Below are 24,448 nucleotides of genomic sequence, written 5' to 3'. Positions count from 1 at the left end.
AAAGAGAATGACCTGGTCAAGTCACTCCAAATTTAGTCCCTGTGCCCATGTCTGCCCAGGCGCTCCTGATCGACCTCACAGAGGCGACCAGGAGCACCTCAGACATGACGATGACGGCTACCAGTCGTACTGTACCGTCTGCTGCCACAAGGCAAGGGGTTGCTGCTACTGTGTAGCAATGCCGTACCGCGTCTGCCAGCACCCAGGAGACATAGGGTGACGGTTACCTGAGCGGGCTCCATGCTTGCCATGGTATGGCGTCTGCACAGGTAACTCAGGAAAAAAGGCGCGAAATGATTGTCTGCCCTTGCTTTCACGGGGGGAGGGAGGGAACGGGAGGCTGACGATATGTACCCAGAACCACCCGCGACAATGTTTTAGCCCCATCAGGCATTGGGATCTCAACCCAGAATTCCAATGGGCAGCGGAGACTGCGGGAACTGTGGGATAGCTACCCACAGTGCAACGCTCCGGAAGTCGACGCTTGCCTCGGTACTGTGGAAGCGCTCCGCCGAGTTAATGCACTTAATGCACTTAGAGCATTTACTGTGGGGACACACACACTCGAATTTATAAAACCGATTTCTAAAAAACCGACTTCTATAAATTCGACCTTATTCCGTAGTGTAGACATACCCTAATTGGAGAGACAGGAAGCATTTCACATAATTAACTCCGCCCCTCCTTCCTCCTCTGTTTTGCAAACGCGGATCTTCAGAGGAGGAGCTGGGGGATGCTAATGAGCTGAGTTGCCAAGGGAGGCGCTGGCAGGAACTTCATTACCCTTCTTTGCCTTAGTATCTTGGCAAATTATGCTGCTACTCGCACCATGAACTGGCTGTCTGCTTCCCCAGGAGTGGTTTTAACAGCATACCACCCCAGCGGCAACAGTGCCGTGGCCGGGAGTAATGCGAAAGAGAGCGAAGAAACGTCCCCCTCAAGGTAAGGTGTAGTGCACGGGAAACTTCACCTGCTCAGGGAGACCGGCAATGCAGAGGCAGTCTCAGCTGGGGGAGACGCTGCCGCCGCTACCGCGCAACCTGTTGACGCAGGAATGCTGTCCTAGGCTTCAGTACAAAGGCTCGGGGGTGCAGCCTGTAGGTTACAGATCAGAGGAGCAAAGTTTGGAAAACGTCAGAAGTTGCTCTCTTGCAATGAGGCGCAGGGCATGGTTTGGAGACTTATTAACGTCTGGAACAGGTGCATTTTCAGGGACAGCACATGAGCTCCCACAGATTGGGAGTCTTTAATGCCTTTAGTGTACAGCAGGTAGAAACACACTTTCTGCCTGCAAAATTACCATTCTTAACTGGTAAACACGACAGGATGAAAACACAAACTGGTGGAGTCAAGCAGCAAAAAACTCCCCCCTCTCCCATTGGGCTTACCTGATCTTTGCTTTTGGATGCGGGGGAGGGGGTGGCGTGTGCTGCCCTTTCACTTGAGGTGTGGGTGGAGGAGAGACCTGCACAATCCATGTGTATGTATATTGCTACTGTTCATAAGAACAAGTTTGACTCCAACAAAACAGCTCCTCACTGGCACAAGGTGATGTGGTTATCTAGAGAGAGAGGAACATGTGGTGCAAATAGGCTGTGTACTTTGTTCTTTTTTTCCTCTGGCTGAGTTTTTTTTTCTAATTACCTCATACTTGGTCAATTGTTTCCTGCTTCAGTGTGTGTGCTGGAAATAGTAAATATTCACTGCAGCTAAAGGCACTGAGTGGAAAACTTGCTTGTAAAGTGAATGCTATTTAACTCAGTTAGTACCTGCATGTGTATTACTTAAACACAGCAGCTGCAGTTCTTTATGCACCTTTCCCTAGCCCTGGAGGCTGATGAGTGCTTTGCCTGTCCAATTTCCATGGATGCTAGTGGGAGGTGTAGATCAGGCCCTTCAAGTTAAGCATTGTACAACTCTTCATGGGGCCTTTATGTGTATTATACTGCTCTGTTCTTTGTATGTGGTAAGTTAAAGGATGGTTCTGGTAAAGAGAAAAAATAATTTAGTATTCCCTGCTCCCCCAGCAAAATTGGTACATGAGAAAGGTGTCAGATTCACATACAGACTGAAGATCAGATTATTCCATAGAACAGGTTTCGCACAGGCAGCAGCATTGCGGACTTCTCATCGACCCCCACAAAGGTCATCTGTAGAGAGATCACCTGTGGGAATGAGTACTGTCTCCATGGCTCATTCTGATCATTTACTATTTCTCTGTTGAGGCAATGAACAAAAGTGCCAGCAGTGGTGGTGAGATTTATAATACCTAGACTATGGAGGGCCCATTGAATCATAGAATATCAGAGTTGGAAGGGATGACTCTGGAGGTCATCTAGTCCAACCCCCTACCCAGAGCAGGGCCAATCCCCAGCTAAATCATCACAGCCAGGGCTTTGTCAAGCCTGACCTTAAAAACTTCTAAAGGAAGGGGATTCCATCACCTCCCTAGGTAACGCATTCCAGTATTTCACCACCCTCCTAGTAACAAAGTTTTTCCTAATATCCAACCTAAAATCTCCCCCACTGCAACTTGAGACCATTACTCCTTGTCCTGTCATCTGCTATCACTGAGAATAGTCTAGATCCATCCTCTTCAGATCCACCTTTCAGGTAGTTGAAAGCAGCTATCAAATCCCCCCTCATTCTTCTCTTCCGTAGACTAAAGAAGCGCAGTTCCCTCAGCGTCTCCTCATAACTCATGTGCTCCAGCCCCCTAATCATTTTTGTTGCCCTTCGCTGGACTCTCTCCAATTTCTCCACATCCTTCTTGTAGTGTGGGGCCCAAAACTGGACATAGTACTCCAGATGAGGCCTCACCAGTGTCGGATAGAGGGGAACGATCACATCCCTCGATCTGCTGGCAGTGTCCCTACTTATACACCCCAAAATGCCATTGGCCTTCTTGAGCTTGGCACTGTCTTACTATGTGCATGTGTAAGTAAATTTGTCTGCCTCAAAGAGATTCCAGTCTAAATAGACAAGGCAGATAAGGGTGGGAGGAAGGAAGTACTGGGATCTTGATTTTATAGATAACTAAGAGGTGCAGTGACTTGTCAGTTCCTGGCTCTGCCACAGGCTCCTTGTATGACCCTAGACATCAGAAATCTCAACTCCTTGTTTAGTGCTTTACCACAAGACCATCCCTCTTTTCATTATCGTGTTGCTAATTTCCCCAATAGGATATTAGGAGTTAGACTATCACCAGAGCTGTTTTAAGTTTGAGATTGTTTGGATTGTTATTGAAAACCAACTGGTTTTATATAGACTAATGACAAGAGACTCCCACCACCCATCTCCCTGTGTTAACATCTGCGCCTCTGCTTTCATTCCATTGATATTCATGGGTATAAACATGAGAACACTGCAAGGCTGGTACACTCCTGTAAACATGGAGATCTATGGACACAGTAATGCAATCCTATTCTTACTTCTGAATGTGGCTAAGGGTTCTAGAACTAGTGAAAGCAGAGACAAGGGTACTGAAAGCACCACACTAGAGAGCGGAGACTCAAAAGGGAGGAAGTAGTGAAACCCCACCGCCATGTTGGGAGGGATCCTAATTTCTTATTTATCTAATGACATTTTTTCTAAGTTTGGCCCCCTCTCTCATTTGGCATTTATCAGGAGGACAGGATGAAAAACATTATCCTGCTCCCTAGAGAGAGAACTTTTGAAGGGGGAATGTTCAGCTAGAAGCTCTGCAAGGGTGGGCTGGAAGTTTGGTGCCTTACACCTGCAGTTGTTTCAAATGCACAAAGGCCCAGGGCCTTTGCTTTGTTGCTTGGGAACCTCTTCCCCATGGCAACACAGCTAATTCAGGAGGAGCATTCCCACATGGTCCCCACTAATTTGCAGCTACCTCTGAATACTCCCTTGAGTGGGAGGGTTCATTGTACAGAAGGAGTCACCATACAAGATAATGCTGATGGCAACAGCATTATTTTACATGGAGAATCCACATGGTATTGAGGTGTAAAGAGGGGCATTTAACGTGACTAGCAGTCATTCCCTAGTGCTTTTACGTCGCTACCCCTGGAACCTGACTTCCAACCAGGCTTCTGTGGGATGATGGAAATAAGGGGAACATGCTCTGGAATTCTTGATCCCTCTTTCTAGTTCGCCCGCAGTCTGAATGTACTTTATCTGGCTTTCTTCCAAGCGGATAATCCAGTCGTTAGTGTTGCAGCACTGTTTGCATGAGCTTAAGTGACACTAAGACATAGCAGTAGTACATTTCTTTCTACATGTATAAAATCTTTACAGTACAGTTTAGGCATCTAGCACTTTCTCAAAATATATATTGTGGATGTGTTTGGAGTTTAGGGTTCCCTACCATTCAAAGTACTTAAACTAGGTGAGTAGACAGCTCAGACCAATATCAAAACAAACTGTTTACCCAGGCTGCTAATAACTTCAGTTTTAGGAATTTGTGACTAAATGTAGGGGAATGTGGAATGAAAAATGTGTCCACCTCCTGCCTTTGAAAAAAATCCTGGTATAAGAGCTGCTCAGCAAATCAGTGCACATAGGAATAATGTTAGTTTGCCCTCTCGTAACACCTTTGTCCTGAGGATCTCAAAGTGCATTGCAAACATTAGATGCTAGTCATATTGATACCAAAAGAATCATACTGTAGTCTCTTATCAATGGTTGGTTATGCAGTCTGCTGCTCTAAGGATTTTGAGTCAAATGCACACCTATGGAAACTGCCAGCTACCAAGTATGTGTACCACTTTATAGCCCACTTACACAGTCTTTTGTGGGGTTCATGTGATGTGTTGGCCTTCTGCATAGGGGTGACTCACCTTTTATGAGGACACATTACATACGCATGCTGGGAGACACTTATACATGTGAAAATCACCTAGCACAAGCTATGTAATGGTTTACAAGTTATACTTACACAAGTAATTTCATACCCTAACTTCTACATGATACAGTCAGATAGGTAGGTTAATTAAATAACCACCAGGGCATAATTTGGTTTAACTTTTGAAAGAGTTACGGGTCTCCTACTCACTGGTCATTTGGGCCAGATTTTCACATCCTTGTGCATATTGAATACTGCCTTGCTATGCAAGTATCCCCACTGGCATCAGTTGTGTGTATTAAGGTACTATTCAGCATGAGTGAGGCTTTAAGATAATATGTCCATATATGGATTTATGAGTTACATGTTAAATGGCCAGGCAAACACTCTTTGCAAGTTGTACCTTTGCTTGCTGAAAAGCTGTGTGACAGCTTTGTCTTCAGTGCTGCTTCTAATTAGAGCTGGTTGGTAACTTTCCCAAAGGAAAATGACCTTTTCACAAAATTTAAAAATTTCCATGGAAAAATTTCGTTATGAATCCAGGGCTTCCCTCAATGTGTCTATTTCCATCCCTGCAAGGAGATGCAACAGGGCCACAGCAGTACCACTGATTCGCTCAACCTCCAAACACAGTAAAATGCTGCATAAGACATTGAAGCACCATCAGGGATTTATACAATTTATATTGGTGGAGCCTTTCCACCCATACTGGGTTCTTTCATAATCTGTTATTCTGCCAGAGGTGGAGGTCTCCCTGCATTTACCATACAAGTTAAGTCTTGTAACCTCTTTCATTATGCTTCTATGGGGAGTTTTGTAGTATTTTACACATGCCATTTCACATGTGCTGCCTTGCACTACCTTTTCCCCATAGCAAAACAAAAGATCCAGTCCATCTTGATGTAATAGACTTAACCATGGCAGTCTTGCATGTAGTGTCTGCAGAGCTGTACATGTAGATGTTTTTACTGCAGATAGGTAAATGCCGTCTTTCATTTGGATCTTCCTGCTCCACTAAACCACACCCAATTTGATGCTCATCTTACAAATTCATCTTGAACGGATGGACATGAGTGCTATTTAAACTGCTCAATTTAAGAATAGTTTTCACTTTTTTCCCCCCTCCTACCCATGGGTCCTCACCTCACCTAATGCTTGAACCAAAGCGCATTGAAGTCAACGGAGCAAGTGCCATTCACTTCAGTGGACTTTGGTAAATGAGGAGCAACAGTTGTAGTCAGTACAGTTACATCAGTGTCAGACGTGTGGGAGAGAATCAGGACTCCATGTATGTTATGCCCTTTTCTGTTTATATGGGGTCTAACAGACCTTTTAATTAAGAGGTCCATATTTTTACTTATTAGTACAGATAGAATGATTAGATGGATATGAAGTATAATATATAAGATGTGCTGTTGAAAAAGTTGATTTTATTCAACAGCAGAGTGTAAGTAACAAATTCAGAAGAGGAAGATACAGAGGCCTGCTTTATATCTTAAAGCAAATATTAAAGTTAAGAAAATTATGTATGATGCATTAAAATTATATGTAATTATTTGAAACTAAATATACCTAGAAGTCTTTTTGAAGAGCAGAATAGTTACACTTGGAGTCCCTGTTTTAAAATGAGTCCTAATGCCAATCTGCTGGCGTTGCACTCGATAAGAATTTGCAAAACTGTTAAACTATTGTCACTGCCAATATTCTTCTTTGTATCATTGTTTAATAAAATGAGCTCTGACTAGACAAGTTGGAGCTGAAAGCTGTAAGGCTTTTAGACAAGCTATTTATAGATGCCCCAGAAACATCTGTAACTTGAACACCCTTCTCTGTAATTAATGTTTGCACTAGAGTTAATATGTACCTCATGTTTTTCTATGAATTAGAATACTACACGCTGAGCCCATAATTACAGTAACTCTGCTACATGAAAGTTCTTGCCATGAATGATTCTGTAGCTTCCTGTTGTACATGGCTCATTGATTGTTAATGAACTTGATTGAGGAAAGTGATTCCACTATAGTATGATTTTGAACAAGATGACAGGCTACGTGATGAGTGCTTTTTTTTTTTATGAGCCCATCTCTGCCCAGGAATCTTGACCTCGGAATTATTAGAGAGTTTAAAAATCAAACCAAATGGAAAGTAGAAGTAAATATTTAAGAATCTAGATGTAAACCCCCCAGCAAAACCCAGTTTATTCTATAAAACACATTTAAACCATTTCACCATGTATATTTTTGGCAGAACAAGATTAATGTAGGTTGTGGCTATCCTGTTTAATAGCCATCCCCAATGAAGGGAGAAGGCTGTGCAATGGAGTTCCTGTCTCTCCCTAACATACAACCTATGGAGTTCCAACCCTGTGAAGCTTCAAAAGATGGGATTCCTTGGAATACCAGGGAGGAAAAACAGTGTTACCAAGCTAGCCACCCTCCACCACAACTTTCCACAGCCCATAGATCTGCATGACCAGGGGCCTGGCTTTTCTGTTCACAGGAGAAGAAAGAATCATAGACAGTAATAAGTCCAGTATTGTGCTCACAGCATATGGACGGAAGTTAGATGAAAATATCAAATACCCTTGCAGCAAGGTTGCAATGTAATGTTACTCTAGTCTTAGAATCCAGACTAGTTCACAGTAACCGAGAGAGAAAGAGAGCAGGCTGCTCCCTAAGGCACAGAGGTACAAAGAGCTGCATTCAGTTATGGGCTCGAGTCTTAAATATTTTATCTTTGTTTTAGTTCCTCATCTGTAAATGGGAACACTACTTTTTGGTCACCTTTTATTTGTTCAAATACAAAACCAAACTCTGATCTCTGGGGTGCAGTTTGTTCAGTGTTTTATAGAAATGTGGCTTTCCTGGGAAATAAAAACATCAAGATTTTTTAGAGAGAGATCCGAGGACTTTTCCATGATAGGGCACTGCTACCTATGCTAACTTGGGATCAATGTCCGTTGTTCTCCAGCACTGCATTTTTCAAATGGATGCAAGATTATTTACTATTCTTACAGCAACTTACCATTGTGAGAGTAAACAAAAATACAATTACAGAATAAAATTTTCCATCCTGCCGTATCCACAATAAAGAAAGAAGGCAATTATACCTCATGTTTAGAGGGAAGTTGATTTGGGCTGTTTCTAATATGTTCATGAAGTTTGTTCAAAGCAGCTTGTACATGAGAAGGTATTACCTTTATATCACTGCCGCCTTTAAAACAAAAGCCACCACATTTATTATCCTGCCACCTGTTCTTGGCTCCAAGTTATGGGACGGTAGATGCTATTTTTTGTTTTATTTGAATGTCAGTACAAAATTTCTCTGGCCTACCAGCATTCAGAACTCCGGTTCCTTTCTCCTGATTCTTAACACACTGACGTGGCCTTCACTCTCGAGCCAGAAAGATTGACTTGCTCAGGCCAAACTTCCCATTTAAAAATAGGAATCATAAGTAGATATTTTACAGGGATGTTGAGAGAATTATTTGACCTTCATAGCTCTTTTAGGATTTAGCAAATGTTTAAATCTATTAATATTGATAGGATTAGCTGAGAACCATCTCTGTGTAAGAGTCAGGACATCGTGGAAGTTTGTTTTGTTTGGAGATAATAAATTGAACATTACAACAGTTACCTTAAGTGTCCTGTTCTTCACAGAAAAATAGAAAGAGTGGCCTCAAAGTGTTTGGTTATAGGCCTACTCTAAAGGCCTAGCATACTTTGGCATATTTTCCCCATTCCCTTGAGGACAAATATTGGAAGGGAGATAATACTAGATTATTTCCCTGACTATTTTTATATTATAAACATAATATAGCATGCTGAGTGCTTTTTAGACCTTGGCTACACTAGAAAGTAGTACCAGCAAAAGTCCTATTAGCATAGTGTCACCGACAAAGCTGTTTCAGTGGAGTGGGTTCACATTGCGTGCCAGCACAAGTGGCCGCTCTTTTGGAGTTGTGGGCATTTGGGGTCAAATGCCCATCTCTCCCACTGTTCCATCCCCTAATCTACTGCTCTAGAGACATGTTTTTGAGCTCTGCCGCAAACACGGATGCAGTACATCACTTTTCTCCATACAATTCTGTTATACTTGGAAAGCTGCAGTGCTCAGTCAGCTGAGGATGAGTGAATATTGAATGCATTAGATTCACTGATACAGAACAACTGCACATGGTGGTGCGGGTTTGTTTTGGCTGCTCCTATGAGTACCAAGTAGTGGAACTGAACTGTGATGTAAGCCTAGGATGACCAGCAATGGACCCAGAATTTCCAGATGTGGAGGGGCACATTCCTCAAGTTGTGTGCTAAACTCAGCCCAGCACTGCAGTACAACTATCTTAGTATTCCTGTCCTGACAGTGGAGAAAGGGTGGCAATAGCAATATGAAAGCATGCAACCCCATATTACTATCTGTCAGTGGTAGTCAGTCAATTTGGCACTGAAAAAGAGAGAAAAAAAACAGAAACAAAAAAACATGGTGTGGGTAATCATTATTGAGGTGTGTAAGGCCATATCACAGGGGTCCACTCACCGCTAGGGATGCCTGCTCCCAGCTGCTCAGGAGATTAGCTCTTTCCAGGTGCAGCACCCGCCTCTGGCAGTCTCTTCACTTGTCTTCTCTGATGTTGCAGCCCCTCTGACTCCTGGAGCTGTGACTTCCTGTTTGCAGATTAGTCCTCCACCAAGGTCACTATGGTTCTCCCCTTCTGGGGTATCAAAGTCTCTTCAAGGCAAATTTTTTCAGGCAATTTACTGTCTGGTCTACAGTGGCTGGTAGGGGAACCTGGGCCCACCTTCTACTCCAGGTTCTAGATCAGGGGCCCTCTTATCAGAAGCCAAGGTTTGCCCTATTCTATACCTTGCTGCTTTGCCCCTGAGCTTTCCTACCTTTCTGGGTCTCCCCCATCTCAGGGATTACCAGCACAAACTCCCTCCTCTCAGGGAGTAACTGTAGGCTACCTAGCTCTGTAACCGCCAAACATGCCTCCTTTCTCCTAAGAAGTGACTACAGACTACAGTTCCTCTCTGTTCTCAGCTCCTGAGCTTTATACAGGCCCCTCCTCTTCCTGTTCAACTGAACCTCATGTATAATTACTTCACTGCTCCCTGGCTACTCCTCCAGGTGTAGCCTGGAGAATTAATTAGCCCAGCTAGCCACCTTAACCCCTTCAGGCCTTGTGTGGGTGGATACCCCATCATAAAGTGTATCCTACTGTACAAAGCACAAGGCTGGTCAGTGTGCAGGAAATAGATGGGTTCCATGGCATGGGCTTCCCAAATGATGCTGGGGCTTAGGTGGGACACATCTCCATACTATAGACCTCTGCATAGCTTGAGTTCATAATCAGAAAGGGGTGCTTCTCTATTGTTACGCAGGCTGTGGTAGACCACTGTGGGCAATATACAGACATCAGAGTTGGGTGGTCAGAAGAAGTCCATGACACTTGGATTTTTAGAAATAGAGGACTTTTGACAAGACGAAATCTGGGACCTTCTCCCAGACCAACCAATTGACATTAATGGAGTTTCTATGCCATTTGTTGTTCTTGGTGATCCTGCCAACCCTTTACTTCCCTGGCTTATGAAGCCATATACCAGGCATCTGGACATAAGCAAGGGAAGGTTCACTGTTGCCAGAGCCCGATGACTGTGGAGCGTGCATCTGGGGGATTGAAGGACAGCTGGAGATGCGTCCTGGCAAGGCTTGATTTCAGCAAAGAAAAAATATCCCAATAGCTATTGCTGGATGCCGTGTAATATGTGCAACTCTACTGACAAGGGGGAGGAATGAGGAGTTCAGCAGACAGACTGTCCACAAGCAGCCTGATAGTAGGTTGGTTACTAGTACCACCGCAAGTACTGTGTGGGTGATGGAAGCTTTGAGAGCTTACCTCGACTGGGCAAAAGCCAGCGTCCCATTGACTTGGTACTCTGCTGGAACCTGTCTTTGGGCAATATGCATGATTTATTTTAATGGAAATTTTAGGAAGCAATCCTTGGTAATATCCATGAATTATGAGCTATAATATGCTTAATTATATTGTATAATGTGGAATGGAAGCCATGCAAGCTATATGAATTCTTTTCTAACAATAGAGGCAGCACTGTAATGACAGGAAACATGATATTCAGCAGCATAGAACTGCTGAACATTGCTTGTTGTGCTTTAAACAATGCCTCACCAAAAGAATCAAACCACCAAAACCAGAACTATGTACAATGAAATGCAACATGCAGCTGTGCCCAGTCTGTATCACAGGATTAATTGATAGTGTGGTCAATTAGTTTTTTCAAAGGTAGGTTAATATATAGAGATTTTGCACATCTTAGTTGATTTTGAACTTTACACCAGAGATTAGTTTTATGACATACATCAAAGTACATCATACATGTGAAGTGTAATCAGCTGTTTGTGATTTTAGTATACGAAATACTTGAGTATGTTCCCATTATCTTCACCCCAGCGCCATCCTTACTATGGAAAATAACAGGAAAAAGTCTGAACATGGTTAGCTTTTCTTCAAAAATGTTTAAGAATTTAATACTGAATTCATTCCTTCTTCCCCCTTCAGAGAAGGAGAATCATACTTGTATTAAAAGTTCAGTATTTACTGCTCATTGAGGAAAAATGAATATATATTTGAATTTCTGTGAATGTTAATCACATACAAGATCCCAAAATCACATGATTCTGCTCACACCAGGGTAAAGCAGGAATTGCACATTCATGAAACTCCATTAACTTTAATGGGAGTTCAATGCTCTAAAATGTTCACATGAGCACTTTATATCTCCGATCTGAAACAAGAGTTTGACACTGTAGGCTGTTAAAATCTGTTGGATGGTGCTGCTTTTGGACTTTTCTCTAACTTTCAGCAAGATTGTCAGAGAGGAGTGGATAGTCCTCCTCTATTATGAGATGGAAAGGGCACACTGGGATATTTGCATTATCTGTTTTCTCCCAGTGCAGGAAAACACTTGAGGATTAGGGATGCTTTCTTGAATCTTTGTGTTTAAAGAAGAAGTAGTCACCACGTTGGCAGAATTCCATGTATTTAAGACAGTAGTCTACACTGACTGTAAAAACTCACCAAATTGCTGCTAATCTTCAAAACAATAAAATATTTTTATTTATTTTAGTCTCGAAATTGCACCACCAGAAGCAGAAAAGTTCAGAATTACAGTGAATGCCTCCTGGTTTAATCGTAGTTCAGGAACTAAGATTTCAGCATTGTTTCTTACTGTGGTGTATGTGTGAAAAGAATAAGCAAGAACAGAATGTGCTGATTAAGATTAATCTTCTAGGTACATATATGTAAAAGAGTTAGTTAAGTGGCTGCATAATTAGCCAATCTGATAAAAAAAAGGTAGAGTGCTGATTCTGCAATCAGAGCCATGATGGAGCCCATACTGAGCCAATTGTAAGACTGGGCCCTAAAATATGATTCAGAACAAGCATGACTCTCCCCTTTATACCAGAGCTTTCAAATCATGCAGACTCAGTATGTATATTGATTTATAGTTCTACAGGAACCTAAGGCCACTTTGAGAAGCTAAAGGTGTTTATATTCTGAATAATTTTAAAACTACTAATTGTATTTGTGGCTTAATTGTTTTGTCCACTTACGTTGTTTTTGTTTGTTTGTTTTTTAAAAGGAGAGCTTTCAAAGCCAAATGTGAAGTTTGATTAGCTGGAGCCTGATTGGAGGCTCAGTGGCACATTTTGCAACCTCTTCCCCCTACAGAAGCCATATGTGTGGTATCAGGTTCCTTAGGCTTTCAGGAAAATGTGTTGAAGTAGGAGGAGCTGATTTCTTTGGAGAGCCCCTCTGAAGGTGTACATCACTCATCAGATATGTTTAAAGCATTAACACTTGACAAGATATTAACTTAGTGTAACTTTAGTGCCCTCATGGCCACTATGGCGTCTGCGCTGCAGGCAGCTCTGGCCAAGAGAAGGCGCACGCAGGAATGCAGCAGGAAAAATTCCTTCCACCCTAGGGGCACCTGTTCCAACCCCCCCAGAGTGAAAACATACACACACACTACAATGGGTATAACAAAGGGAGATATTTATTTACAGAGGGATGAGAGGAGAAAAATTGGGGGAGCACTAGAACAGGGTTGCATCCCAACCAAGGCCCCACAGGCCCAGTGGTAGCACAGTCTGAAAGGGCAACTGAGCAAAGTTCCAGTTCAGTGCTGAGTCTTGGGTGCTCCTGGTCATCTTCGGCGCCAGTGAACTTTCCCCAACAAACCCCTCCGGTGCCCTCTTCTGCCACTCTCTGCAAAGCCACACAGAGCGACCACCTCCCCACTTAACTAGCTACAGCCTCCCTCCTTATTCCCAGTGCAGAGTCACAAGCCCCAGTACGCACAGCCCCATGCAGCTTGGGGCAGCAGTGATACTGGGTCCAGCTCCAGCCTGTCCTTCTCAGGGGATTCCTGACCTGGGGTGTCCTAGGCTTCAACCAGTTTCTCTGCTACTTCTCTCTCTCTCCCTGGCTCCAGAGCCCCACCTGGAGTTTCCCTCCTTTTTCTTACTGCTCCCCTTCCCCCCAGGAAAAAGATTTAAAGGGGCCATGCTCTCTAAACCCCAAGGGGTTACATTAGTAATATTTGCACCCGCACAGTGGTATTTAGACAGGCACCAGGTGCATGGGCAATGGCATAGCTCTGACAGGGAAGCAGAATAGTGCAGAGGAGACAAGCTTTCTGGGCCTGGGAGTTCCCTTTTTTGTGGACCCCAGGATCCTTTATAGACTTCCAAGCCTTTCTTAGTGGAAGTTTTTAGGAAAATTCCCACAAGGTTAGTTTCATGGAGTTTCCTCACGTATCTTCCTCCCCCTTTGCCCCCAACTCTTCTTCCATGGCTAGTCCCATAGGAACATACAGTTTTAGCCATAAGTCCTTAAAGGTTTCAAATAATGATAGAATGTTTGACCAAGTAGATTACTTTGCTGAGTAATGCCTGGATATATAATAAAATAAAATGTGTTTGCTTTTATGTGTAAAATTTCTTACATATAGGGATACAGATCATCTCGGTGTGTGTAATACATTAGTCTTGTAGATTCATACATATCTTAATCCTCCTCTACAAGAGGAATTGACCTGCCTTAAAATAATTTTGTAATTTAATATGCTGAGGTCAAAGTGCAATTTGGTGTGTTGGGGATATAGTCAACACTTAGCTGCTGGCATAGGCCAGTGTTGACTGTAAGGTAGCAATTTTGATATAAATAACTTGCTAAATTATCATACTGTTGTATATTTTTTTCATAGCCCTTTGACCGATTACATTTTGGCAACTATTAAGTTTTTATTTAATTGACTTATTTATTTTTTGAAAGGAGGTTCTTTCTTTCAAAAAGCAAAAAAAAAAAAAAAAAAAAAAAAATCCATGGATAAAGTCCTGGACTCAATGAAATCAGTGGGAATTTGATTACTGTCTTCAGTGGAGTCAGGATACCACGTTATTATGTACATCAGATTATGATTACTGGTAATTTAGTTCTGCTTTAGCAAATGTCTATTTTTCTCAAAATGAAAGATCCAACTTTTGAGGTTGGTTGAGCCTCTCTCTAGATGTTTGTCCATGTTAATCTCTGGTTTTTCCTTATTCTTTGTTTCCTGTTCATTTTGTTCTGATTCACAGTTCCAAAGTAAGGATCAGGAAAAAAGGTCACTTTGTTAAACTGCAAGAACCACAGAAAATAAAATCAGATCTTTACAGTAAAGCTTTCTATATTTAGATCAAAAACTGTTTAAAAAGTTGAAGTTGCAAATGTTGTTTCCATGGAGTCTAGCCAATACTCCAAAGTATTACACGTTCTTTGCAAAAATTCTGCATCTTAAGAAATCCAAATATTTGAATGTTTGAATATGAACAGTTAATGGAGCCAGCCAATTCCTAAGTTTATTATTCACTATCCTCCCATTTTTTTTATAGGGTCCAATAAAACATTGCCATGTGAAATTTGCAAAGATATGCAAACATCAAAACAAATGCGGAGATTAAAATCCAGTTTCCTGTTCAAATAATTCATTTCCAATATACTTTAACACTAACGTACTATGGCATTACCTCCTAGAAAAATAACTAGAAGTTCAGGGTGTGTAGGACAACTATCTGAGGTTTGAGTAAAAATGAATTAGAAGTTTTTTTTTAAAAATAGACATCAGGTAAGTTTTCAAAGCACCATTAGTTTCAAGTCTCTTATAGTTTTTAACCAAACTTCTCAGAAACAAAAATTACCCTGGGATGAGACTTGCCTGGAAAACTTCATTAAGATCAGGTTCTTCTGGAAGGCATTAATGTGGGGCTTGAACCTTACCCGCAGGTTCTCTTATCCTTTATAATGCTGTGGAATTATTTTGCACCCGTTTTTTTACATAAACATTTTGGCTTGGTCCTGCTTTGAGCAGGGGATTGGACTAGATGACCTCCTGAGGTCTCTCCAACCCTAATATTCTATGATTCTGTAATGATGTATCCTTGCTATTATTTGCTAGAAATACATGCCCTTCATTTTGAATGAAAAACATATTTTTACAGTTGTTACTGTATTGGTTATGAATATGAAATTTTGCATAGCTTTTAGACTTTGGTTTTGCTTTGCACCTCTGTAGTTTTAAAATATGCTTAGATTCTCCACTGAGCAAAGGAAGATAATCTTATGCTAATATTTTCTTGCAGTTTAAATATTTTAATATAGTGCAGTAACAGGATTTAAATTTAACTTGTCCCAGTCATAAAAGTTTAAGATGACTTTTAATGCATAATGTCATAGAATATCAAGGTTGGAAGGGACCTCAGGAGGTCATCTAGTCTAACCCCCTGCTCAAAGCAGGGCCAATCCCTAATTTTTGCCCCAGATCCCTAAATGGCCCCCTCAAGGATTGAACTCCCAACCCTGGGTTTAGCAGGCTAATACTCAAACCACTGAGCTATCCCTCCCCCCGTAGGCCATAACAACTGGTAGCTGAATGACAGTTTTCAGATCTTAACTTTTAACTATCTTATTTTGAGCCATCATGAAAGAGCCTGACATGATACTTCATCGCCATCCCAAGCTGCTTCACCCATAGACGTTGTTACTTTTATCAGGCAATGCCTTGCAGTAATGCATCTAATGTACTGTATAAGGTAGTTTTTCTCCATATACAGTAGTATTTATATGTGTTCTAGTGATTACATGCTCTGTTCAAATTGGAGCTGATCGTTTCCAAACTTCCCATTCAATACAAAGGTTACCTGCACTCTTGCTTCAGCCAACACCTTTAAAATAATTAAGAACACAGGCAAACATTTTTTCTTTACCATCCCCCATAAAATGATGACTTCCTCATCCTCTGGGATATGCAAACTTTGTTATAAACATTTGTGCTAAAGATTTTCACATAGCTCCCATTGAATTCCATGGGAGGTCATGTGCTGGGAACAGTTCCAGTGTAAGACTTTAAAGAAGTGGGCTCCAAAAACATGAACAAGCAGGAAAGAAATTCTAGTGATTCGGAGGGCCCATTTCAGTAAGGGTCAGCAGGGCAAATGGCAAAAACCTCTACATTAACACAGAGTTGAAATTGCCTGGTGGTATGTCTTCCCCTTGCAGAAGAATGTGTTAAGCAAAACTCAACCTTCTGAAAACCAGGATATGCACATGTAAGGTTGCCCATTCAACCTTGACTCTGCCGTCTTCCAGCAATGCCCCAATATGCCCATTAACACATACCTCTATTGTTCCAGTCCCACAGCTGCTGAAATGTACAAGCTCCTTGCCTCTTTTTACCACCCATTCACTCACCCACAGCATTCCATCTAACACTATTAAAAGACCCAAGCAAATTTCAAGAAAATGTGTGTTAGCATGCCATTTTAGAGCACTTGGAAGCATGGTCCTTTGAACAGGAAGTATAGAATGACAGTGAAGGGAAAGGGCTCCTCTACACATCCATCTGCAGCACAGGAGTTCTGAAAGGTGTGAAATGGCCCATTTATCTCAATGTGATGTTCTCAGCTGAAGGAAAACTCCCCATGGAGATGAATACAGCCTGAAACAATAGCTCTGAGCTGTGTCCATTTATCTCAGCGGGTCCTCCCCCCCCAGTGCTTTACAGCCTGGGATATACATGAAGTACACCAGTTCTCAGCTCCCCACCCAAAATGGCTGGACTTCACCAGTGTTTGTCCAGGTTCCTTATTTTGGAGAGTGAGTTATTCTTTGGGGTAGAATAGTTATTGTGGCAATTAAATATTCCCTGTACACAAAGAAACTCTGCTAAATTACGGTTAAGGTTGCAGAAGTGCATTTTCACTCAGTGCAAACAAGAAGAAAGGAAATTAGAGGGAAGATGATTCACCTGTATCCTACACCTAGATCATACCTAACATCAGTACCTGGAAAGATACTGGAGCAAATTATTAAACCATCAATTTGTAAGCACTTGGAGGATCATAGGGTTATAAGGAATAATCAGTATGGATTTGTCAAGAACAAATCATGCCAAACCAACTTAGTTTCCTTCTTTGATGGGGTGACTGACCTACTGGATTGACGGGAAGCGGTAGACATGATATACAGTATCTTGATTTTAGTAAGGCTTTTGACACAGTCCCGAATGATGTTCTCATAAAATAACTAGGGAAATGCGGTCTAGATGAAATTACTATAAAGTGGGTGCATTACAGGTTGGGAGACTGTACTCAAAGAGTAGGTAGCAATGGTTTGCTGTCACACTGGGAGGACACATCTAGTGGGGTCCCATAGGGCTCAGTCCTGGGTCTGGTACTATTCAATATTTTCATTAATATATTGGATAATGGAGTAGAGAGTATGCTTATAAAATTTGCAGATGACACCAAGCTGGGAGGGGTTGCAAGAACTTTGGAGGATGGGTTTAAAACTCAAAATGACCTTCGAGAATTGGTCTGAATTCAGCAAGATGAAATTCAGCAATGACAAGTGCAAAGTACTTCACTTGGGAAGGAAAAAAATCAAATGCACAACTACAAAATGGGGGAATAACTGTCTGACTGCTGAAAAGGATCTGGAGGTTATGGTGGACCACACACTGAATGGAGTTGTCAATGTGATGCAGCTGCAAAAAAGGCCAATGTGATTCTGGGGTTAACAACAGGAATGTTATATGTTAGACACAGGAGGTAACTGTCCTGCTGTGTTCGGCACTGGTGAGATCCTACTGGAGTAGGGTGTCCAATTCTGGGCACCACAATTTAGGAAGGATGTGGACAAATGGGGAAGACTCCAGAGGGAAGCAACACAAATGAGAAAAGGTTTAGAAAACCTGACCTTTGAGGAAAGGTTAAAAAAAACTGGGCATATTCAGTCTTGAGAAAGAGGTCTACATGGCAACCTGATAAGTCTTCCAATATGTTAAGGGCTGTTATAAAGAGGATGATGATCAATTGTTCTCCATGTCCACTGAAGGTAGGGCAAATAGTAATGGTCTTAATCTGAAGCAAGGGAGATGTAGGTTAGATATTAGGAAAAACTTTCTAACTGTAAGCGAAGTTAAGCTCTGGAATAGGTTTTCAGAGAGGGGTGTGGAGTCACTGTCACTGGAAGCTTTTAAAAATAAGTTGGACAAATAATTAAGGACTGTCTGGGTTTACTCAGTTTTGCCAGAGTGCAAGGGGCTGGACTTGATGACTTCAAGATCCCTTCCAGCCCTACATTTCTGTGATACTGCGAGGGATGAACTGAGAATGGAGTGTATCTTCCAATGAATACAGAAAGGGCTAAATTGTGCTAGGTAGGTTCTGAATACAGGCAGTGCAGTGCCATCTTGCCCAGACGGGGTGAAGGGAGAGACTGTCCCTTCTTCACCTGCCCCGCATTGTGTGCCTGTGCATGTCCTCCATCCTTTAGGTGCCTCCCCTTTACCCCCAATTCCCTTCTTCCTTTGGGATACTCTCTTTGTAGAATCCTTACCCACCCTTCACACCCAAACAGTGGGCCAGTCAGAATCTATCCCCTTTACCCCAATCTACAGGTTCCATTTACAACCTTAATTATGAGCTTTTCCCAGATACCTTACAACAAAACCTTCATATGAAATATAACATTGTAAAGACTGCTCAATGGCAGTCTCAGGCAGTTCACCCATTTACTGTCCCAGGTGCCACTCCCTCAGTGGCTGGCAGGGGAACCCAGGCCCACGCCTTACTCTGGGTTCTGGCTCAAAGACACTCTAAACAGCAGCTGAGGTGTGGTTCCCTCCTTCACCTTGCTGCCTTTCCCTGAGCTTCTTCCTTACCTCCTGGCCCTCTCCACTCCTCTGGGTTTGCCAGCCTCTCAGCACCCTGCTCCCAGGGAGTAACATAGGCTACTTGTCTGTCTCTATAGCCCCCAAACACAACTCCCTCTTCCCAGGGAGTGACTGGGGACTACCTCCCTTAAGACTCTTCAGAATGAAACAGCTATTCCTAGGTTGGTCCTTGGGGGCAGAGGGCCTTTTCCAGTCCACTCCTGTGTTAGAAGTAATTAAGCAACCCAGAGGTTTTCCTAGTCTGGATCACTCTGTGATGTCTCTCTTTGGGGGCTTTGCACTGTCATCCTGCTATTGCTGAAGTGCTTTCTGCTCAGATCCTGCTAGCAAACTGTGGCCAGCAATTGGACCACAAGGCCCCCAGTCCCTGGCTGTATGTAGTTGCCTGTTACAGCAGCATAATCTCTTTGGGCCAAACATGTAGTCAGAGCATAGTGATCTTTGGCACTTTGTTTGAAAAAACCTTCTTCAAGTTGCTGCCCTTTAAGAGCCTGGGTTGGCTTCTGGCTTCGTGTCGCTGACAGGCTCAGTCAGTTTCTCTTTACAAGATCTCTTGCTTCAAAGTCCCTGAAAGTCTCGGCTGCTTCCTACAAATTCTGCACAGACCTGTATTCCGGTACAGCATCGGGCAGTCACAGCCTGCTCTGCATGGGCCTCTCCATCCAGCTGCAGCCTGCACAGCTTCCTGCTCTGCAGGCAGCTCTCCAGCTCCTGTGACAGCATGTTTGTCCTTGTGGCTCTCCTTTGAACAATAAAAACACCCTCCGTAGCTGGGTCTCCTTGAACACTGTTTGGGAAGGCTCACAAAAGTTCATTTACAACTTAATCTGACTATTGCAATTATACTGTAACAACCTGGCTGCGTATGTGCACCAGTAACTTTCAGCCGGAACTGGAGCTAATAGTCTGTGCTGTAAGCCCTATACTTAGAATAGCTAATGGAGAGTCTCCTTTAACTAAAAGCAGTAGGGCCGGTGCTGTTAGTGCACCAATTTTATACCACTATTGCTCTGAAGTTATGAGGGACCCTAGTGTAGCTTCATGGATGTTACCATGCTTGGCTAGATGGCCAGGGATTTTTAAAATATATCTTAAATTAACTGAACATTATTCACATGACTTTTTGACTGTGAGTAGAAGACTCATATTTTGAGGAGCTCTTAGGCTCTTTGACTGCTCAAAAGGAGTTAGGGACTTAACCTCCATTAAAATCAATGCAGGTTAGTAGTCTATATAGAATTTAGGACCCTTACTCCAGTTGGTCCAACAAAAGATACTACCTCACCTACCGTGTCTTTCTAATATCCCGGGACCAACACAGGTACAACAACACTGCCAATAATTATTTTGAGCATTTAGCCCTTTCTCTCAAGAAAGGGACAGTATTTGTAATTCTATTATCACCTCCAAACTTATTCTTTTATATTTGCAGAGCCAAGCTGCACGACGTGCAGAGTTTGCACAGTACAGTGGTCACCCTTAGGTTTCATTCTATTCTTAGACATATTATCAGATCCAGGGGTTAGATCTCAGAAGATGGCAGAATTTTTCAAAACAGAAAATAACATGTTATGTGTGAGCACTCCAGGCTCATTTTCTCAAAAAGTGGAATAAAAGTTATGAATATTAAAGATATAGATTGAATGGTTTTTAGAAGGACTTTAATGGAAGAGAGAAAATATAGTAATCTCGAATGGGGTTGTAATTCTATCAGTATTAGGACAAAGGATTAGAGAAACGTTGAGGAGGAGCGAGAGATGCTGTGGAGTGTGCAATCAAAGGATGGGGTTAATAGATACAATAGCTGGCAATTTGGTAAATGGATGCCAAAATAAGAGCAAAAAGTTGAAAGAAGGAGAGTGGAACAGGGTCAGCTGGTTACATTATTTTTCTTGTTTTCCTAACAGTGTGCAAAAGCATCTAAATGAGTTAGGAGCCTAAGTCAATTTTTTACCAATTACATGACCTCCAATTCACAAAGGTCATTTATTAGGGTCAGCCATGGTTTCCATCTATCTCCTTGTTCTCCTGGCAGGTTGCTGAAATGTTCCTGGGCATATCTAGAGAAGTCTGTGACTCTACATGAATTCACATTTTAAGAACAGAAACCCTTTGTGAGCAGGGAGTTTCTGTACATTTGCATCCAATAGGAAAATATTTCCAAAGCCCAAGAATTTTTCTGTTCAAATATTTCAAGAATGAAGGGAGATTAGAATGACATTTAGCATGAAATCCTGGTCGCTGTTATCAAATTGAAGGTAAAAAGAGAATTGATTTCTAAAAACAATTCTGAATGTTGCCAACTGTTGTAATTTTACTGCAAGTCTTGTGATATTTGGTGTTTTACTTCAAGGCCCAGCTCCTGGAGTCATGAGAATTTCATCTTGCATTTGAAAAAAGAAATCAAGTTTCTAGCCCTCCTGGTTGCAGAATTAAACTTAAAAACATGAACCAAGATCACTCTAAAGCATCAGGAACCAGAAGGCAAATAATATATATCCATATATTTTTAAACCTTATAGCTGAATCCAATCTCAGGATTTTTTTTGGGGTAGGGGCTGGTTTATGGTTCTTGAATGTTTGGAACTGGCAACACTGAAAGCTCTATGGTTGAGATTCACCCTGTACATGCTTAGGGCTCCACAGAAGGCCTATTGTCCACTTATGTGCTACTAACGTGCTATTTTGGATACTATGTGTTTTGTATCAGCCAACTCACTGAGTAGAACTCTCCTGACCTCTCCAAATTTGCAGCTTTCAATAGACAACATTACGCAGGTCTACATGAACAGTCACTGTTCGGCAAGCTGGAGTATAAGTCCTCAGTGCCACAGACAGTACATGGCATGCTGGAGCATTGTAGATTTACACCACAGTCTACTGAGCAGTATGCTTTCATGTAGACTTGCCTCTAATTTTTGGAGACTGGAAAAAGTGTCACCCTGGTAGACTAGCAACGTATCGTAGTGATGGCTGACATCTATTTTCCATTTTGTGATAAGATTAGTTTAGATGGTGGTGCGTGAACGGCAGGTCCTTTATAGCTTAAGGTTAAATTGTTTCACAACAGTTATGCCCTTGGTAATATTATACTATACATACAATCTGGGCTGCTTGATTATGGCTTCATATCTAGAAACCAACTTTCTAGCACTATCCATTAGAGAATTAGCTAAATATCTTCTCCTGTATCATTGCCACAAATGCTCTGTAGATTCCCTGGAAAATGGAGGGGGAGAGAAGCAGCATTCAAGTCTTGCAGAGCACTAATGAGGTATCTACTGGCACAGTGTAATTATACTAACAGACACACTAACTCTAAGCTTCTAAAAAACCCCAAGATCCCAGTTTGGCACATTTCTAGTTTAGTGTTTGAAAATTGTAAATGAATAATAGGAATTTATATTGTTCTTTTAATCTCCAAAGCATTTTTGAACCAGCATTGACAACTACTGATGGCATTTAGAAAACCCAAGGGTCTGGTCCTCCATTGCCTTGCACCTTGTGTAGTCATTTACAAAGCAAGTGCAAAGTGAGTGTAAAACTACTACACTGTTTCCAAAGATTTGAGAAGTGAACATTACTCTGCTTCTGATCTATGTTGTCCCATCCCCCCGCCCCCTGCCTTGTTACTTTTAAGCTGAAGGTGGACTTGGGCAAGCCTGAACTTGCAAGTGACTTTCACAATGCCAGCTCCCAAAAGGTCACAAAATACCTTTACAACAGCTGTAAAGTTGTGGGAGAAGGAGCCTAGGGGTAAGTTAACCAGAAATCTCTTTGTGACAGATATTGCAACCGCATGTAGTATCTTTGGGGCAACCCACTGCATGAAGTTTATGTATCGCGGTGGGCCAGTGATTGTATGAATGTCTATGGAATAGAAAACGATCAATGGTTACTACAGCTCCATCAGGAACTAAAATAGTGGGAAGTGATTACATTGAATCACTCACATTATAAATACCTCCAGAGAAGGACCACCCCTGGAAAGGTTTGCATATTCTGGTTCAGACTGGGTTTCCAGAGACTAGGAAGACAAAGGGCTTTTGGCATAAAAAGGCTACATTTAAACTGACTCAGGGCCTTCTTTCTGATCCAGCAAATGGACAGGACCTTCTGTGCAAGGGTCCCTACCCTTGTGGAAGGGTTGGAAAAACTTTGGCCTACCAGACTGTTGGGTGATCTCCAGTAAGCTTTTAGCACGAATATAGGAACTTCTGTTGTCTTTATATGTTGTCTCTGTCAAGCTTTTTGCATTAAGAATCAAGGTGCTTGCTTAGAAAGAGCTGTGTGGTAACTTGTAACTAGGGTGGCCAGAACACCAGAGATCCAGATACTTCCAGCAGGGTGGCACTCTCTGCACAATGGTACCCTCCAGGAGGTGTGAGCTATGGTGCGTGCAAGTTCACACCAGCTAGGGAGGAGCAGCGTGCTCTGATACCAGACAAAACCACATCCAGTACCGGATAGGGACAAAGGTTACCAAAACAGGACTGTCTGGTGAAGAACCAGGTGAATGGCCTGCCTGCTTGTAACTGCTGGCAGTACACTGTTCATAGCCCTTGGAGAAAGAAAGCAGCGCACAGGTGCTGGCCTCTAGGTAGACTAATTTGCTGGGATATCACAGTGGAAGGCAGAAAGAAAGGGAGTACTTGTGGCACCTTAGAGACTACCCAATTTATTTGAGCATAAGCTTTCGTGAGCTACAGCTCACTTCATCGGATGCAAGTGAAAGGCAGGTTGCTGTGCAGCCTTAAAACTTCCCAGGTCAGAAGGGAATGGGATACCCTACCCAGAGACACAGGTAATGGCTGGAGATCTGGGAGCTCCTGGAATGGACCACAGAGAAGGGGATACAGTGTAGTTATCCTGAAACTGCTAATTTTTGTTGGTTTTGATCAACTAATTGTTGCCTGGTATGTTCAAGTATGTCTGTTAGAAAGGACTGGGAAGAAGAACAGGGAAGTTGCAATCAGTAATGGAAAGAATAAGGTAAATAATGGAAAGGAATGCAAGGAAAGGTTACAATTCTGTAACGGATGACTAGGGTTAACAACAAAATGTAAACACAGTTTTGGTATAAGATCTCTCTAATGCTTTCCAGAGATCATAAAGCATTTTAAATGGGGCAAGAAATAGCATAGCATAGCATTATGCTGGATCCCAAATGCCCACAACCTGATTCTTAAACTAGCAATTACCCAGGGCATGCCTGCTGCTCACAAACACTGATGATATCAGCTTTTGTTTGCCAGGAGATTGAGATTCCAAATACCATACCAGAATCTTTAATATGTTGAGCCATTTATATAAAAAACCAAGACATTCCACAACTTCT

General features: G+C 42.2%; 1 protein-coding gene across 3 annotated transcripts in view; it reads left to right on the top strand.

Moving 5' to 3' along the window:
* ARHGAP18 (Rho GTPase activating protein 18) overlaps window positions 1-24,448 on the top strand; it is a 124,097-nt gene that overhangs the window by 38,454 nt on the left and 61,195 nt on the right. Inside the window, exon 1 of one of the 3 annotated variants that reach the window (XM_048844599.2) lies at window positions 728-942. The exons of 1 other annotated variant lie outside the window; for it this stretch is intronic. In XM_048844599.2, coding sequence (XP_048700556.1) covers window positions 830-942 — 113 coding nt within the window. In that variant the 5' untranslated portion in view covers window positions 728-829. Of the gene's footprint in view, window positions 1-727; window positions 943-24,448 lie in introns of those variants that run through there. One more of the 3 variants, XM_048844600.2, reaches the window with a different exon arrangement.

The sequence above is a fragment of the Caretta caretta genome, chromosome 3 (genome assembly GCF_965140235.1).
Source record: "Caretta caretta isolate rCarCar2 chromosome 3, rCarCar1.hap1, whole genome shotgun sequence".
NCBI lineage: Eukaryota > Metazoa > Chordata > Testudines > Cheloniidae > Caretta > Caretta caretta.
Note: the sequence above shows the minus strand (reverse complement) of the source record. Positions and strands in the feature narration are given on the sequence as shown.